The 17851-nt window shown below is 39.5% G+C and overlaps 1 protein-coding gene and 1 long non-coding RNA gene across 4 annotated transcripts; one reads left to right on the forward strand and one right to left on the reverse strand.

Moving 5' to 3' along the window:
• Nucleotides 1–227: 227 nt before the first annotated feature.
• tfa (transferrin-a) lies at nt 228–7474 on the reverse strand. The gene is made up of 17 exons (XM_085440339.1): nt 7389–7474; nt 7147–7298; nt 6340–6442; nt 6017–6208; nt 5083–5212; nt 4931–4986; nt 4390–4562; nt 4130–4283; nt 3879–4042; nt 3691–3787; nt 3574–3594; nt 2818–2982; nt 2453–2603; nt 2060–2127; nt 1793–1974; nt 688–880; nt 228–564 (listed from the first exon to the last, which is right to left on the reverse strand). Exons 1-17 carry the CDS (start codon nt 7426–7428, stop codon nt 521–523), a joined length of 2085 nt encoding a protein of 694 aa, XP_085296465.1. The 5' UTR covers nt 7429–7474; the 3' UTR covers nt 228–520.
• A 1033-nt stretch (nt 7475–8507) lies between these two features.
• LOC146687721 (uncharacterized) lies at nt 8508–17742 on the forward strand. 3 transcript variants are annotated; one of them, XR_014916304.1, is made up of 5 exons: nt 8508–8525; nt 8815–8861; nt 10346–10405; nt 10661–10790; nt 15750–16017. It is a non-coding gene; the product is annotated as an uncharacterized LOC146687721 (long non-coding RNA). The 3 variants fall into 3 exon arrangements; XR_014916303.1 differs by lacking the exon at nt 8508–8525 and adding an exon at nt 16421–17742 and having other exon boundaries at nt 8545–8861; nt 15750–16071; XR_014916305.1 differs by lacking the exon at nt 8508–8525 and having other exon boundaries at nt 8545–8861; nt 10664–10790.
• The last annotated feature ends 109 nt before the right edge of the window (nt 17743–17851 follow it).

The following is a 17851-nucleotide window of genomic DNA, read 5'->3' on the forward strand; positions in this document are numbered from 1 at the left end:
TCATTCTGCTACATGTTTTTTCACCTAATGTTTCATTATTATTGAATGCACCTTCAGACAGCAGCTCTTTAAACCTGCACTCGAGCCAGTGACTCAGTGTTTTTGGTACTTGCAGTAAATGTGATAATATTGTCTTTTCTTTTTTGTTCTTTTGGTAACAATCATTAAGGGAGAAGATCAGATAAAACACCATCAGCGTTGTCAGAAATTGTGCTTTCACCGTGAAAGAGCATTGAAATGTCTTTATTTGAGAAAAGTCAGTCGTGTGTTAACAAAACATAGTTGATCTAGTGACAAATGCAGTGTAACATGCTGTTTCAGCAGCATAAAAATAGCTATATGTGGAGATGATCGTTTCACATATTGTTGATTGGCAGGACTGATGATATTTGGTGTCAATTGTGCTTCTAAAAACAAGTCTATAGTAAGATCAGAAGAGGAGACAGGAGAAACACTATGTTTGGGTAAGTGCAGGAAGTAAGTGGGTAAGATGGCTGAATCACTGTGTTGTACATCTCCATTAGCCTTGCTGGCAGGTATGGAATGTGCAAGATTTTTCCAGATCTGTTGGGAAGAGAGGCAAACAAAAACAATTGGAGAATGTCGAGTATGAATGTTATTTTATCTGGTACAAGATGGTACAAAAGTAACATTTAAATGCTAAGTAATTTCTGCAGTAGTACAAACCTGGAGTAGTTTCGCTGCAATGTCTCACTGCCTTCATGGCCTCCATGTAAGGATTTCCCAAAAACTGCTCATAGGTTGTTCCCAGTGGTACCTCCTGGAGACACTTAGTGGAGTCCTTGAAGAGGAGGTTCTTTCCATTTTCTGACTGGAACATTCTGAATGAAGGATCGGTTCCGGTGTTTCCAAATCTGGCCTAAGAACACAATTTAGGTTTGAAGCAGTTATTTAGTTTAGATTTCTATTACACTGGTTACTTTACTCATTGAAACCGACAGAATGTGGAAAAACAGAAGTCATCATAACTTTTGTAACTATTGGTTTTTGAAATGCCAAGGTCCCCCCCACTTGAGATCAAGTGCAAGTACAGTCATATAAAAAATAAAGTTTTCACAGGACTCTATGCAGTTGTGACAAACTAAGTACACTCCATGATTCAGTAGCAAGTAGAATCAACTTTGGGAGCAGTAACTTGAAGTGTTTGTGCCACGTTGCTGTGAAAGAAGCCCAAATCAACACCCCTCCACCACCAGTTTCTACTAGGTGTTTGTGCGAATATGTTTGATTTTCAACAAACGTGGTCCTGTACATTAAGGCCAGACGTTTCCACTTTGGTCTCGTCCGCCCAGAGAACATTGTTCCAGAAGTCTCTTGGTTTGTTCAGATGCAACTCTGCAAATATATATAGCTGTCCTGCTATGTTCTCTGTAGAGAGAAGCGGCTTTTTCTTTCCAAACAAGCCACATTTGCTCAGTATTTTTCTAATTCTGCTGTCATAAGCTTTAACTTGTTAACTGAGGCCTGTAGAGTCTTAGATGTAGCCCCTACAAAGGGACAATGTTAAAGTTGTCAGAGTTAATTGGCAACTATTTGGAAAAATCGGTTAAAAATTCATTGTTGTGCTCAAAACAGAATGCCAAACAAACTGTATGCAGCTTCTGTAATGAAAGGATGCTTCTCTATTTCAGACTCAGCATCTGTGTCGGCTAGAGAAGTTGAACCTTGATGTCAGATTTTTGCACTGGGAATTCAGTGCTTTGAAACAACAACAATTTTATTTTAAGCTCTTATTTCATTTCAAGTAGCTATCTTAGACTTTATCACAAACCTGCTGTTCCTGAAGGATGCGGACCACCTTACTGTGGCTTTCTGGGCGCGTCACCACAGCATGTGCAGGCACCTGAGCCAAGTTACAAGTGGCATATTCACTGATCTCCACTGGTCCTTTCCCAGGGCAGATGAGCTGGTAATCAGAAGATCTCAGATTACGAGCCCAGTCTGGACCGTTACCTTCGATAAAGAGAGGTGGAATAAAGTTTAGAAGCTGTTGTAATGTCATCGGAGCAGGTAGTGCAGATCAGTGCAGTCCTCTTACCATTGCTGTTTTCTGTCACAATTGTGTGTTTAATGAAGGCAACATCACCACCACCCTCAACCAGACACCTGTAATGATATGCCATACATCATGACTTTGGAGACAAAGAGTGAAGTTGGGGGTAAATGGCTAACCAATTAAAAATTACACCTTATCACTGCTAAAGTTCACAAAAATTTTAAAAACGATTAAAAAGTTCTGGTTTTAGGAGGAAAACATGCTTCAGCTCTTGACACATTCTTGGCTGTTTACAAAAGAAATATATAAGAAAAAAAAAACATAACAGTAGCTGGCAAGATTGAGCAAGATTGTTTTCCTCTGCTTCCCGTCTCTTTGCTAACTTTCTCCTTATACACAAACTTGTATGCGATGCCATTCTGTTTCTTGCTGTACCTAAAGGCTCCAGCATAACCGTAGTACTTCTCATCAGCGCTGGCTTTGCATTTGGCCTGGTCTCCCACAGCTTTACCGCTGCCGACGCACAGAGAACAGAACGGAGAGTTGGGCTCTGCTCCGGGGGCACAGCCACTACTGAAGAACTTGGCTGATGAGAAGAAGAGATGCAGAAAGAGTTCCACAATCAGCAAACCTCTCTTTTGTCAAGGTTAATGGAAGATTGTGGCTTTTGTTTAAATACAGATTCATCACGTGAGTCATCTAAACAAACTTTTTTAGAAAAAGGGGAGTTGCATGATTTCTGTGGGTGGCTTTAAATTTCTTTCTGTTGGTAAAAGAAGGAGAAGCTTGCAGTCACTCACTGAAGTCACAGTCATGTTCTGTTTTGTAGATTTGACCCATGGGGATGTTCCAGCCAGCAGTTCTGCCGATTCCTGTGTGGCAAGACTTCTTGCCCTTCAGAGTGTCCCAGGTCACCCCTGAACCCTTCTTTACCACAGCAACAGCATAGTATGAGGAGGATGTGACTGAGAGTGGATACGGGAAGTAGAGGTAGACATTTCAGATGATTCAACTGCAGAGAGACATTCATATAAATCTACTCTGTTTGTCACTGATTAATTTGAAATTAATCCACTTTTTAAAGGTCATCTTTCATTATAATGGTGGACACTTACAAAGCCGGAGCCACTAAAATTTTAAACAATGTACAAGCAATACCTTTGAGCTAAATGCTAGGTCTCCAGATTTATGTAAATGCTCAATTTGGGGATTTATTTAGTATTGTTTTTTTAATCTTGGTTGTTTGTAATGCCATAAAGAGACTATATCCTTAATATATAATGAAGACAAGCTCCATCCACCTGTTGTTCAAAGCTTCAGAAGTTTCAGAGGATAAACTAATAAATAAGGATTCCTTGAACTGGTTGTTCATATAAAGCTAGTTAAATTATAGTTGTAGTAGTAGAGTGGTAGAGTCCAAGGATAAAAATACAAATCTGGTCATCAGCACAACAGGTCATTGAAGTTGTGTTACAATTAAAATAATGCACTTCGAGACTTTTTAAAAAATTTGTCCATATCATAAAAAGAAGAGGAAAAAGATGAAAGTTTACTACCATCAGAGCGGCTGCACAACTCTGTGAGAGGAGACAAAATGAACAAATATTACTCATAAAAAAGTTGAAATAAGACACAGGATTGTGTGTGTGTTATTTCTTCTTCTTGTTATCTACCTTGCACATACTGCTCCACCATGACAGGAACCAGGCCACACTTTCCAGCCGTAAACACCTGACCTCCATCCACGGCCACTGCGTCGGCCTCTTTACGCTGCGGGGCGATTCAAAGCAGAGATGAATGTCACAGAGTGGAGACAAAAAATAATAAATTAACCGATTTTGATATTTCCTCCAGAGTTTACCATAATCTTCTTCAGGCACTCTTCAACTGTAGGGGCGTTCTGGCATTCAATGGAGGTGGTGTCCCCAGACACACTGCTGATGCTCCACGTGTCACACTTTGCGGTCTCAGCATGGCCCACAGCACACCATCTGATGGCAGGGGATGCATCGTCTGATGCCTGCTCTAGAGAGGGAAGAAAGACTTAGACATAAGCCAGACTGACACCTGACTAACAATTGCGTTTCTGCCTGTCTTGCTTGTGTTCTTTACCTTTTTTAAGGGAATGGACGATGCTCATGTAGTTCGCACCCAGATACAGGAAGGAGTCTGTGTTTGGGGGCACCCTCAAGAGCCTCACTGTTGAATCTTTGAACATCAGGTTCTTGGCGGGTGCGTAGGCTTCAGATGAGAAGAGGTTAAAGCTCTGAAAAGGCAGCAAGTGAGATGATTCATTAGGAAAGCAATGAGGCTGCTGAAACACAAGGAATCAGAATACGCTGAAATTAGATGTTATTCAGTGTACTTCCTACGTGGTCAGTCTGAACTTGGTCAAGGCTCTGCCAGATCAAGTCGGCCAGCTGTGGATCCTTGCGAGTAACAACAGCGTGAGCTGGCACTCTGGCTAGGGAGCAGGCTTTATAGTTGTCAATAGGTGCTCTGGTGTTGTCCTTGCACAGCAGCTCGTACGATGGCTTTTCCGATTCTGGAAGTGTGATATGACACAGGTTTTACATCAGTGTTTTTCACAGTTATCCTTTCCCATATTTTGTAGAAGTTTCAGGGCGTTTAAGACGATTTTAATCAATGGAGAAAATGACATTCTTGGTCAACGTGATTGCTCTGAAATTTGCTTTGAAATTCTGCTCAACTTGTCCTTGACTTGTGCAGTGTGCAACAGTTGTATTTGTATGTCATGCATGTTCATCAGGTCCCCTCTTGTCCCTGTCGCTTTTCAAAATGAAACTTTTAATCTTGGTAAAGCTTTTTTTTTTTGATAAATAAAACCTGACAATGCTATGATTCAGTGCTTCTTTACATGTTAGAATGGATAAAGGTTGTTGTGATACTGACCTGGCACAGTGAGATGCTTCACAAAAGCCACATCTCCAGCTCCCTCCACCAAACACCTGTCACAAAAGTCATATTATTACAGATAAAAGGTTTGGCTAAATGTGTAGACGTTTATGTTCACTAATGAGAAGCATTAAAAAGTGGACACTGACTGAAAGGCTCCATTGTAGTCATAGTAAGGCTCCCTCTGGGACCTGGAGCAGTCTCCCTTGCACAGTTCACACAGCTTGCTGCCTCTTGCTGCCCCAGGGGCACAGCTGGCATGGAAGAAGGTGCTCACAGCTGCATAACAAAAAACAAGGCCAGGGTCATAATTTAGAAAAGAAAACCAAAACACTGACAATAGAGCCAGAGTGTCACCACTGTCTCCCTTTAAAGACAAATATGAAAGTTCCCATATGCATTTTTATCATTTAGAAGTTTCATATTATACTGTGTGTGCAGAGTTTGCATCCCCTTGCATGGGATACTGCATACACCAGTTTCTTTCATGTTAGGTTAATTGTCAAACTGACCATATGTACGAATGTGAGTGTGGGTGGTTTTCCTGTCTTTTCCTGGCCCCTAACAGACTGGCAACCTTTCGCGCCTCTCACCCTGAGAGCCAGGCTCCAGCCCCTGTGATCTGGAATTGGTTAAGAAGAAGATGGATGGATATTGATTTGTTCAACTGTCTAACAGGCCTAACTAGTCTAAACAGACTAGTTTTTGAACTTCAGTAAATTATATTTAACAAAAGGAAGTGTTATAAGTGATAAGAAGTGCTGACAGGCACAGGATTTTATAATCCCTGGGCAGAAGCCAGGTCTCTCTTGGAAATGACATTTTTAATCTCAATGAGATTTTTTTCCCTGGTTAAATAAAGGACTAATTAAAAAAAGAAGCTAGGTAGCCCCTGTCTGTTTCTACTTTTCCTGTAGTTTTGATCCCGTCAATAAATTCTTGTCAGTAAAGCAAATAAGTGTGTTTAATTGTTTCTCAGGTGTCCAGTTTCTCATAAAAAGGTCTGATCTTATTGTCCTTTGACCATACATGCACTAAAACTGTCAAATGTTATTAGCTAACCAGAAACAAAAAGTCCTTTACCCTCCTCCAGAGGTTTGTCTTCAATGCCACCCCACTCAATAACATTCATGGTCACCAGAGATCCTATGGGAATGTTCCAGCCTGCAGATTTCCCCAAACCAGTGTGACATGATTTCTTCCCCCTGAGATCTCTGAAGCCAAATCCAGTGTTCTTCTTTGCCACAGCAACAGCATAGTAGCAGGTGTCCGTACCTGAATGAATGAAAAAAAAATGGATATAATATTATTGAAACAGCTAAATCACATTCAAATAAAACGCTAAACATGTTCTTGCTTGAGCTTATTTCATTAGGCTACTAACGACAGCTGATGACTAGACATACCGGCGCCATAGTCCTCAGCAATGATGGGATGGAGGTCATAGTTGTTCAAGCCAGCAGTGTAAATGTCCCCACCATCCACAGTAATGGCATCTGCTTCACCAGCCTGCCGGAGAGTATTTGCTGTATGACTGAGGTCAAGTCATTTTTACATAGAATTTCACTGGATAAGTTGAAGGCATTGGTAGTTTTTCCCCCACATTAAATACTTAAAAGGGGGGGGGGGGGGGGGGGGGGAGTTATTCATCCTCAGCAAACATGATGCAATCATTTTGAGTAAAGTGAGTAAAGCTGAAATATATAAAATCAAATGTTTATTTAATGAGCTAAATAATCATCAAGGAAAATGTGCTTGGTATAAACTGAATCCATGCCAATCAAATAAATTTTATTTGACAAGCTTCCATTAAATGTAACATTTAAATTGTATTTATGTAACCAAATGAAATTGAATATTTAGATACAATTGAAATAGTTAAAGTCAAATCATTTGGTTCGGATTTTATTTTTTTATTTTTTAACTCGACTCTATTTTTCTAGAACACTCCACAGCAGATACAGTTAGTTTATCTTTACTTTAGATATGTTTTAGTAGTAGTTCGAGTATGAACCTACTCGAAGAAAGTGAAGAAAAAAAAACAATAAAATGAAGTCATTACATTCACTTATTTTTATTTAAGTAACATTTCAGAATAAGCCGAGCACTGTGAAGCACTTCAGTTACATTGCGTTTATAACAACTGCCCTGGTCAAAATCTATTATTGAGTATTTGTGGTTAATTTGGTGCTCTGGATGTAAAAAGCGCTCACCTTAATGGCAATAATGCACTCGAGGGTGTTTTCTTTTTTCACACAGGAGAACGCAGGAGCCGCAGCGGCGAGATCTAAACATTTACGCAATTCTTGGTCCGACTTGACGCACCATTTCACCTTCTGAGGGCCGGGTCGGGCGAACGCGCTGGCTGTTAAAACACATGGATGTCAGTTTGGATTGAAAATGTGATGTCATGTGTGTGATTAAATATAGTAGTGCGGGGCTGAAAAGCTTTTACCGAGCAGTCCGAGCAGCGCCACTAGGAGGAGGGGCTTCATGTTGGGCGGTGGGGTCTCCGGATCAGCAGAGCAGAGAGACTGGGAGGCTGCTCGGGCTTTTATAGCAAACCTGAGTGGACCGGGACAAAAGATAAAAATGCCAGAGTTTGCTCAGGTTTCCTAATGTGTGCGTATGTGGGGGCGCACGTGTGTACTTTAGTGTGCAAAAGACAGAGATTAGGTTTCATGGACAATCTGAAATTGCCACATAATACGAAATAACATTTAGTCATCTGAAACAGTTTGTTTGCACAATTTGAAATCAGAAATATTTAGAGATGAGCATATTTAGGATACACGTGCAGGACCAAAAATCTTTGTTTTCAGGTGGGTTAAAGGTTTGGTCAGAGGACAAAACATTCTGCAGCACAGAGTCTAAACTACATTTAAGAGTAAAAAAACAAAACAATAACAAAAACCCCTGGAGTTTTTACTGCAGTAAAGCATTCTGGTCTCAGGACTAACCAGCCACGTGAAAAGGATTTTGGTGTCTGAATAAAAGTATATATGGCACAATGTAAAAATACTCCACATGTAAAAAGCCCTGCAATGGAATATCTTCATAGTCATGCTGAAGTTAACTTAAAAAAGAAAGAAAGAAAGAAAAATCTAAACTTTGGTTCAGAATATAACTCTGGACTGCTTAAAGTAGAGAATTTAATATACTCATGTGATGTTTTGCAGGAAAGAATGGATGTCCTGAAATAGTTGTTGTGGAAACATCTGTAAAATATTTTAATTTTTTAGTAAATACGTGGAATAGAAGTATAAATGCCACCAGACTTTATATAGCACACAAAATATTGTATTTCTTGAGAAAATGTCTTTATTTTGCAATTTGTTTTTTAATTTAATATAATTGTCTTTATTCTGTATCCAGAAGTGGCATGAAAGTTTCATTCAATATTCATAATTATTCAGCCTCTAAAATCAGAACCTGCAAACTTTTCTTTTGTTTTTTTTTTTACTTGGAAAAGTTGCAGTTTGTGTGATCCACTTGGGAGCTGTGTTTACAGAGTCAATATTACCCAATGCAAGCACTAAGGTTCATGCTGATTTGCACATTTGACCGCTTCCTTTATTCTCAGCCATCAAATGTAGAGATATCACATAATACCTCTCATAATACATTTCATGTTTAATGATGCATGTTCGGTGGTGTAACTTTGGAAGATCCAAAACATGATTCTGGATGGATTTAATACTTAATGTAGCAACATTACTGTAGTACACCATCCTTTAATATTGGATAAGAAGAAGAAGAATATTTGCTGTATCTAGAAACTACTTAGTATTTCTGGAATTAGGAGACATAATTTACCACTCACAATGAAGTAATCAAAATAAAATATTATTATTGTTAACTAATTAACCTAATTTTTACAGCTCTGCAGAGGACTGCACACCATCCTGCGTCCACAGCCAAAGCCTGTGTAAGTGAAAACTGATCTATTTTTTATTTTGCATCATCTGCTTTTCTTTCTTGCTTCTGCAGTGTTTTATTATCCAAATTCATTTTTATTCATGCAGTTTTTGTTCTGTGCTGCTGTGTCCGTTTGCAACTTTAAATGTCTTACTTGGCTGAAGCAGGTAAAACTTAAAGGAACAATAGTGTTAGGTATTTTAGTACCATGGTAGCATTTACTGGATATTGTTTTATAGTGACATTATGCAGGAAAACTCTGTCATTCAATAAGGCCCCTTTGTTTTAGTTATTTTTCTCTTTGACCCAAGAATTGATGTGTGAGAATCACAGGCTGGTACAAGGTTGAAATACCACAGAGATCACTCCCTCAGCTACATTAGTTTCTTAATCTTTTAGGAGACGCCTGTTGAAGGCCAAATGGTTTGTTTCAGATTTCACTAATGTAAGAACTCTTTGTTTTGTGCCTTGAAAATATGTCGCTGAGATAATCACAATTGTAGCTGAACTGATAAACTACACAAAGGATGCTTCTTCACCCAAGGGCAGGAAGACGCTGCCTTATCTTGGTCTGTACTGGTTTAAACTGATAAATCTGCTGTCTCATGAATTTTACCCTCTATATAAACTGTTGTACTTGTGAATAAAGTTGAGTCACTTTGGGAAGACAATCTAAAGCAGTCTCTGTTTTCTTGTTCTCCCAAGCTGCTCCCGAGCTCGTACTAACACGCTGAATGGCATGCTTGAATATTACTTGAGAATATATTTGACTGTGTTACAGACTAAGGGACATTCTCTGCTGATAGGTGAAGGTACATTCTCTGCTGATAGACGTCCACGCCTCGAAGGAAGTCGATCCACGGATTAGGCCTTGGAAACCGTTTCCTTCAAATAGGAAACCTAAAATAATCATTTTTAATAACAGAATAAGGTCCAGTGAAGATGATGAGTAGCAGAAGTAGCTAAATCATCCCTTATATCAATTTTAAAGATAAAGGTTGGACCCATCCAACTTTGAAATTGGGCCAGCCATGAATAAAATTGATAATCGGAACAAAAAGCACATCTCTTCCATGCTTCTTTCTTTAAAAAAAAAAAAAAAAGCAAAATAAGAGGGAAAGAAATATTTATGCAGATTTTGCTCCCAGCTCTAGATATAATAACACATAATTGTGGAATAGGTGATTGCAAGTATTAATATTGCTATGGTTAAATTTACTTTACAACATGAGGAATTAGTCCAGCCATCTTATCAGGGTCTCTGATACAGTATTATTCACCATCAGCTGAGAAATCAATATGATACCCCTGAGTATTGAGAAATGTTTACATCTAAAATAAACCCATTCCACAAAGAGGACAGTTCTGAGTAGGGAAAGTTTGAGTGCACATTTTTAAGGTGTTATGCTGACCTTAGAGTGGGCTTGCAGGAAGTACCCCTAAATAATACAAGCAGGGAAAGTACAGATTGTAAAATGTTTCTTTTTTTTCCAGGTAATCAGCACAAATGTGTGACTTGGAAGATAAACTAGCAAAACTGAAATGTGTCCAAAGGTGAGTCTGCAGATTACACAAGTCTTTATTTTGAGAGATTAAAGTCCTCAAAATCAAGATAAGCTTACTTTATAGACTTATCTATGAAGTAGAAACTGATCTCCTGCCAAATAAAGTTGTACCTTATCAAATAGTTGTAATACGCTGATAACAAACATATTTCTGTGCTTTAGATTATCAGTTACATTTATCGTTATTATAATTTTGTATTTAACTTTATTTTAATAAATCATGACTACTTCCCATTCTAATCAGCAGGACGAAACAGTGTGATGATGTGGGTCATGATGCTCAGAGCGCACTTCACTGGACATCTGTGGGAGATGCATGGCAGGAACCTGGCACCGGTTGACTGTCTTTCTTTGGCTGTGTTTGTGCATGCATGGTAAGCATTTGTGAGGTTTTGTAGTTCTTCTTCTCTCCAGGTCTTCAGTTCCTTCACTTCCTTCCCACAGTACGTGAGTTTTTATGTTTTATGCAAACTTGGCATCATGATTGCCCCATACGTCCAGCTGAGCCATCATACTCCAGCTTTGTGACACAGCAGAAACAGGGTCAGGACACAGCCGGGGGAAGGCGGCTGTAGTGTTTGACTGGTGGAGGAGGAGGTGGTGTTGTGAATGACGGCCTCCTTGTAAGAAAATCCATCACTCAGTGATACAGAGAGGGTCGAAGTCCAAGTAGCGCCAGGCTGCCATTCAGTTTTTGTGGAATGATTGTATTAATTGTAGGACTAAATCCCAGGAGGAGACACAGGAGTCCAGGTTAATCATTTCTGTGTATAAGCATCTCTTTCTATTGCTAGGGTGCGGAGTGTGTTTCTATTAGGTATACACTGGACAGATATTGCTCATGCAGCTGATCTGATGGGGTATTTGCTGCAAGGGTTGTTTATTTTCTTGCCCTGTTTTGTGTTATGAACCTAAAGAACTCAGATGAACCAGAAGAAATACAAATGAATGTTGTGGGCATCTGAGGTATGTAGTCTGGAATTGATCTTGAATGATTTTAGCCCTCGTTACAGTATCTGTCTTGTGAGTCTGCAGTTCAATCTGAATGTTGTGCTTTTGTTAATCTTTGCTGACACTTCACTCAGAACTGCTTGGGCCATGAATTGTGTTGTGATATTTTGATACCACGGTAGCATTTACAGGATATTGCTTTGTAGTGAAAACTGTTACTCAATAAGGCCCATTTACTAGTTGTTTTTCTCTTTCTCTGTGACCCAAGAATTAATGTGTAAGACTCACAGGCTGGTACCCCAAGGTCGAAAATACCACAGAGACGAGACCACTTCCTTACTCCCATCCTCCCTTCTTTATCTCTTAGAAAAAGGCTCGTTAAAGGCCAGGTGGTTTGTTTCAGAATTCACTAATGAAAGAACTCTGTATTCTATGTCTAGGAGTGTATTTTGCTGGGATGATCATAAATTGTAGCTGAACTGATAAACTACACACAGGATACTTCTTTGCTCACAAGGCAGGAAGACGTTTCCTTATTTGGTCTGTACCGGTTTGAACTGAGAACTTGCTGACACACGAACCTTTTTTTCCTCTATATAAGCTGTTATGTACTAAATAAACCTTTGAGTCGATTGGGAAGGCAACCTAAAGCAGTCTCTGTTTTCTTGTTCTCCCAAGCTGCTCCCGACGTCGTAACTAACCCAGCTGAATGGCATACCTGAGTGTTACTTTAAATAATTAGGAATCTTAGAAGGAAAGGACAGAACTCTGCTTATCGCTCGTGCCTTGGAGGGAAAACCGGGATGGACATTTTTTCCTTCAATTTGTCTTTCATTTGATTCTACAAAACTTTATTAATCCTAACAGAAATTAATTCATCATGGTGGTTAACTCCTGCCGCACACACTAGAATTAAACATTTACTCTATAAAAAAATCAAAGAAGATTATTGCTGTCAGTCCCATTTTTAAAGGACTTTGAGGTGCTTGATAACACACCTGGCAATCCCGTAACATACCTGTCCAGCTTTTGCAGGCAGGACCGTTTCTTGTCATAAGATCAGAAAACAGAACCAAATAAAATCGTCACACAGTTCTATATTTTTATATGTGGCTGTGAACATGAATTTGAACACCATTATTTGTCTTTGTAGCTTTGTGACTGAACTTTCTGAAGTGTAGGATTATTGCGAAGGACTGCGTATCAGAGATTATTGTTCGCTAAGTCATTCTGACTGTGCTGAGTCAGAGGAGATAAGCTTATCATCCATGGCTGTTCTCCTAGAGTACACAGAGCAGGGGAATAACAAAGTACTGTAGTCTGCATAAACGGGTGAGCTTCAAGAGCAGATGCTTTGTTGTATTTTTTATGGTCATCTTTGTTTTTAAGGTTTTGTTCCACTGTGCATGCAATAACCCCTTCAGGTGCAGGTGAAATACTGTGTGCTACTGTAAGATGTGAAGGCGTGTTCAAGGCAGGCGTTTGAGTGAGAGGCAACACTGGAGTTAACTGTGACACATAAGCCAGGAGTGATTCATCTTGAGGCCCACACATGAGTACACTTTGAGAAAGTGTCAGTTTGTAGAAAAACATCCATCTCCTCCATCAGGAATCAGAGACATCGGGCTCCTCAGTTATTCATACTGTTATTACGTCACTGATAGAAATGGTGACTTTAATTGCACCTTCAGTAGAGATTGACATTAAAGTGGAAGGAGACATATTCAGAGCTGCTTCTCTGATACCTGAACAGCCGTCATTCTGAATTATTCCTGTCATACAGTCAACTCCAGGAAACTCCAGGAGTTTTTGGGCAATGTCACCACACTGGAGTTTAAATAAACAATCAAGATGTTTAGGAATTTCAGCGATTTTTCTAAACAGATCCCCGTTTTCAGAGGCTCATAAGTGATTTTAAGACTCACAGGCACTTTCATGGCAAGTTGAGGCTTGTTCCCTCATCAATTCATGATATACTTGGCAAAAGATCTGGATTTCACTCAAGTCTGAGGGCAGATGATGTCATGGTTAACCTGTAGAGAAATGATAGGAAGACTGGAGGATCATGCTGAAGTGAGTTACTCAGGTGTGTTTTGGGAAACTGGTGGCCAGTTATTGAAAGATTTATGGTGGCACCTTGCTTCTTTTTGCTCCTGGACATTTTCAGATATTCGTATACTTTCCCCAGAATCTGTGTTTTTACACAATCTATTGCAGGTCTACAGAAAAGCCACTGAACCTCCATGCTAGGTTTTCATTCTGGGATACACAATTACATGCAAGGATCTTATATGAGCTAATTTGCATCTCTTCCTGTTATGAGCAATACTTAATGGATTTCAGTCAAGTTGTAGTAACTTGTAACTTTTTGTTGATTGAGTTAAATCCATTTCATAAAGAGTACAAAAGAAAATGTGCAAAACCTGCAAGAGTCTAAAAACTCTCCAAATATGCATAAATATTAGTGGGTACTCCATGGAGGTCATAAAATTGGGACTCCTAAGGAACAAATCAAAGGTCAACACATCAAGCACCAACAGCATCTTCACTGGAGCTCCTATAAAGTTTTCAAACTCTGAAAAAGCTCCCCAGGGGACACAGAAGACTAAAATCCCAGTCTGAGTACTGGTTCATGTGATGTCCAAACTGAACTTTATGTCTAAACTCAACCCAAAAATGGCTCACTGTTTATTAACTGTTATTGATTCGTTCTGAGAATGAGCTAAGAGGTAATCAGACAACTGGGGTCACCAGCCTTTTATGCAACAGACAAACCCTTTGAACAAACAAAGCCTGAGGGCTGCTGTCCTGCTGTGTCATTAAAATTTCAGCACCGATTAATCAACTCGGCTTCAGTGTGAAATTGATTTAGGTCATTGCTACTCGATGTGGGCTTTTAAACTGTTGCTCCTTTATTTGGAGGTACCAGAAATTCAGCAGGGGAAAAACACAATTTCTCTGACTGACTGACAAAGTGAAAAAGAAAATGCATGTTTTAAAGAGTTTCCTGCTCTGAAGATGTGACTTTGGAACACACAGTAATCTCAGACTTGCGAAACTTCTGATGGGCTTAACGATTTTTCGTGGGGGGAAATGGTTTTAGCTGTTCTGTTTTAGTCAACAATAAAATTTCCCTTCGCCCTCCTGTGTTTATTCACCCTTGTCCTTTACACAAAAAGCAGGAGGTGAAAGAATGATTGTCTCATACTGTATTATCCACACAGCGAGGGGAGTGAAACAGACTCAAGACTCCTCATCTGTTTGCACAGCTGCACACTGTACTCTTTCACCTCTGACCACTGCCCCCCACACCAGGCACTGTTAATAACAATTTTCAGGTGTTGTCCAGGGATTTTTCTTTTGGAAAGATCTCATTCTAATCTATGAGTCACAGCAGTGGTCACATATTAGTTTAAAAAGACCAGACAACTGCTTCTAGGTGGGTGTGACAAACAATATGTCAACCCATCAAACTGGAAATAATGCCTGTCACACAAAGAGTTGATGCCAGTGATGCAGGAGCAAGTCTTGTATTAACTGTGAGATTTCTTATTTGCGAAGAAAGATGTTTTGATTGATTGGACAAAATTTGAAGCCAACATTCAATTTGCAGCACATACAGCCCATTTTTTATCCAGACCAGTGAAACTCCCATTTCAGTTAGTAAAAAGAAGTTTACCTACACACTTGGCTGTGATGTCTTAACCCTTTCAGGCTCAAATTAAACTTTTTGTTGCTAATGCACAACCAAGTCCTGCAGTGGTACTTCTGAGTAAAAAAAAAAAACCTCATAAAATATGTATGTGGGGTAACCAGGTTGTTAGTTTTTAACTGTTGCAAATCGGCAACGCCTGCCTCGAGAGGGTTAATAAAAGCAGCCATGTAAATTCAACAGTATATCTTCGTTTTTCTTTATGTTAAAGAAATATTGTTTGGGCTTAAACTGCAAGAAATAAATACGCAAAATTAGACAACGTCTGGTAGCTCAGACTGTGCTCTAATTACAAAACAAAGCTTCTGTCAATTCAAAGATTTGATTTCAAAATTGCTTTTTGTGAACCCACTTTAAAAAACAACAAATTTTTTTAATAGCTGATGGAACTTTTCTGTCATTTAATTGTTTATCTGTCTCTTAATTACTTTGGCGTTGTATGAATGGCCATGGAGGAGACTTTATCAGCAAGAAAAATGAATGAAATCTAAATCTAATAAATCCATCTAAAAGTCCAAAATTCATGCCCTCCTTCATATTTTCCAAAGTCTTCCAGTGGACCAGATAGTGGATCTTTGCTGGGCTGCTTCTAGTCCCCTGGCCTTATGATTGTTACCACTGACATAGATCACTGTAACATTTTTAAGAAACATCACCTCTTTTCTTCCAGGACTGGACGCCTGAGTGAAAAACTTAAACACAGAAAAATCTCTGGGAAGGAAACAGCTCATACTCCACCACAGAAACCCCTGCACCAGTTAACACGTGCATGACTCCAAGTGACGAAACGCTACGTCCAGATGAACAGAATCAACTTTTGGAGATTTACTTACCTTGATGATTGAGAATGCATCAAGATACTTCCTAAAACTTTTTTTTTTTTTAATCTGAACAGTTAAAACTTAAAACACTGCTTATAAAATATTGGTGTCAGTGTCTTTTTGGTCTTAGTGGAATTTTCACCTGCGTTCGGGGAATTGTTGGTATTTAAGGTACGTTATCACCACCATCTGTCCATATTAAGAAACACAAACCTGCTCAGTCTGAACAGACACACAGAAAAGTCTTTAACAGCCTCAGCACAAAAAAAAAAAAATCTAAATACACCGCTCCAAAAAAATAAAATTAAATTAAAAAAAGTTACGGGAACACTTAAATCACACATTGGTTCTTGATGACAAAATATTCAGGCTGAAAGTTTTTACTGATACACACTGTAATTTGCTGAGAACAAAATTATGTAACAAAAGCCAGGGGAAACCAAAATCATCAAATCACAACAAAAAAGCTATAAATTTATATCAGAGTGATCAGACTAATCTGGCTCACTAATGTTTACAGCCTCAATGTGCCTCCATGCACTTCAGACATCTGGGTACGCTCCTGGTCAGACAGTGGATGATGCCCTGGTTCATCTTCTCCCAGATCCTGGATCAGAGCATAAGTGAGGTACTAGATAATCTGTGGGACTCATAAATATTGTTCTAGGGCCATGATACCTATGCCTTTACCACTATGGCTACACACTGCCCACACGAGGCAAGGCATCACTCTGCACCAGCAAAAGATGTAAAGTGAATCTGAGGATTTCATCTCTATACCCAACTGCTGTTGGCTAACACACGGAGGTCTCTATGCAAGGAAATCCCACTTGAGACCACCACTGCCCAACCTGTCATACTAGATAATGTTGCAGAAAACATTCACCACAACGTCTTCAGACTCTTTCATGTTGTTTAAAGATGGTCTGCTCTCATCTGTGAAGAGAACAGAGCACCAGTGGCTAACCTGCAAGCTCTGGTGTTGTCAGGCCATCACCAATTGAGCTGCTCGGTGCTGTACTGTGAGCACACGTCCTACTAAAAACTGCTGGGCATTCATGCCACCCTCAGGTAGTGTTTCTATCAGAAACATGCTCAAGTATTCCAGTGGAAGTCATTTTGTAGGGCTTTGGCAGTGCTCCTCCAGTTCCTTCTCGCATCAAGAACCAGATACCAGTCCTGCTGCTGAGCTGATGCCCCCTCTGTGGCTCTGTCTAGTTCTCCTTGTGCAATAACCCATTTACACCTTCAAGGCTGTACTAGGAGACAGAAAACTTTGCAACTGCCTGTTTGCATACGGTATCACAGAAGAGCTGGACTAACTGGTATCATTTCATGCTGCCACTGATGGCAAGGGCACTTCCAAAAAGGAGAACTAGAGGAAAATCAGTCAGGAGCAATAGTCTGTGGCCTTCCCTGCGCAGGGGGGAGTTGCCTGTCCAGTGCAGCTGTTGTCACTTCATTTGGACCAAACCAGGTGGAATGGATCCCCATTGGGAGCTGTGGTTACCAACTGAAAAGTTTAACCATCTGTGTTATACTGTGATGATCAAGTGTTCCTGTCATTTTTTTTGAGAAATGTGCATTACACATAAGATGTAAAATACTCTTACTGGTTTCACCAAGGCTCCAGGAATAAAACATGTCAAAACGTAGTATGGACACACTAAAAATGCTTAATCTTTAAAGTGAGGTGCACTACACATTTGTGTTCTCAGTAGTTCCAGCTGAATCTGAAGTTATTTACTCTGTTAGCTGTTCAAGCGTTTGGGGTTTTAACTTTAAATTAAAGCCACACAAACGATTCAAAATAATAATAATAAAGAAAAAGATGAAGCAGAACCTCTCTTTTTGTTTTCTGGTGGTTATATTTCAACATCAGCATATTTTCTTGGCAGCATATAAAAAAAGAAAGGAAACAATGACTACATCGAAATATCAGTCTCTCTAA

The sequence above is a fragment of the Copadichromis virginalis genome, linkage group LG18, assembly GCF_057382275.1.
Source record: "Copadichromis virginalis isolate Kocher_CV1m ecotype Utaka linkage group LG18, C_Virginalis_male_GT1.1, whole genome shotgun sequence".
Classification (NCBI taxonomy): Eukaryota; Metazoa; Chordata; class Actinopteri; order Cichliformes; family Cichlidae; genus Copadichromis; species Copadichromis virginalis.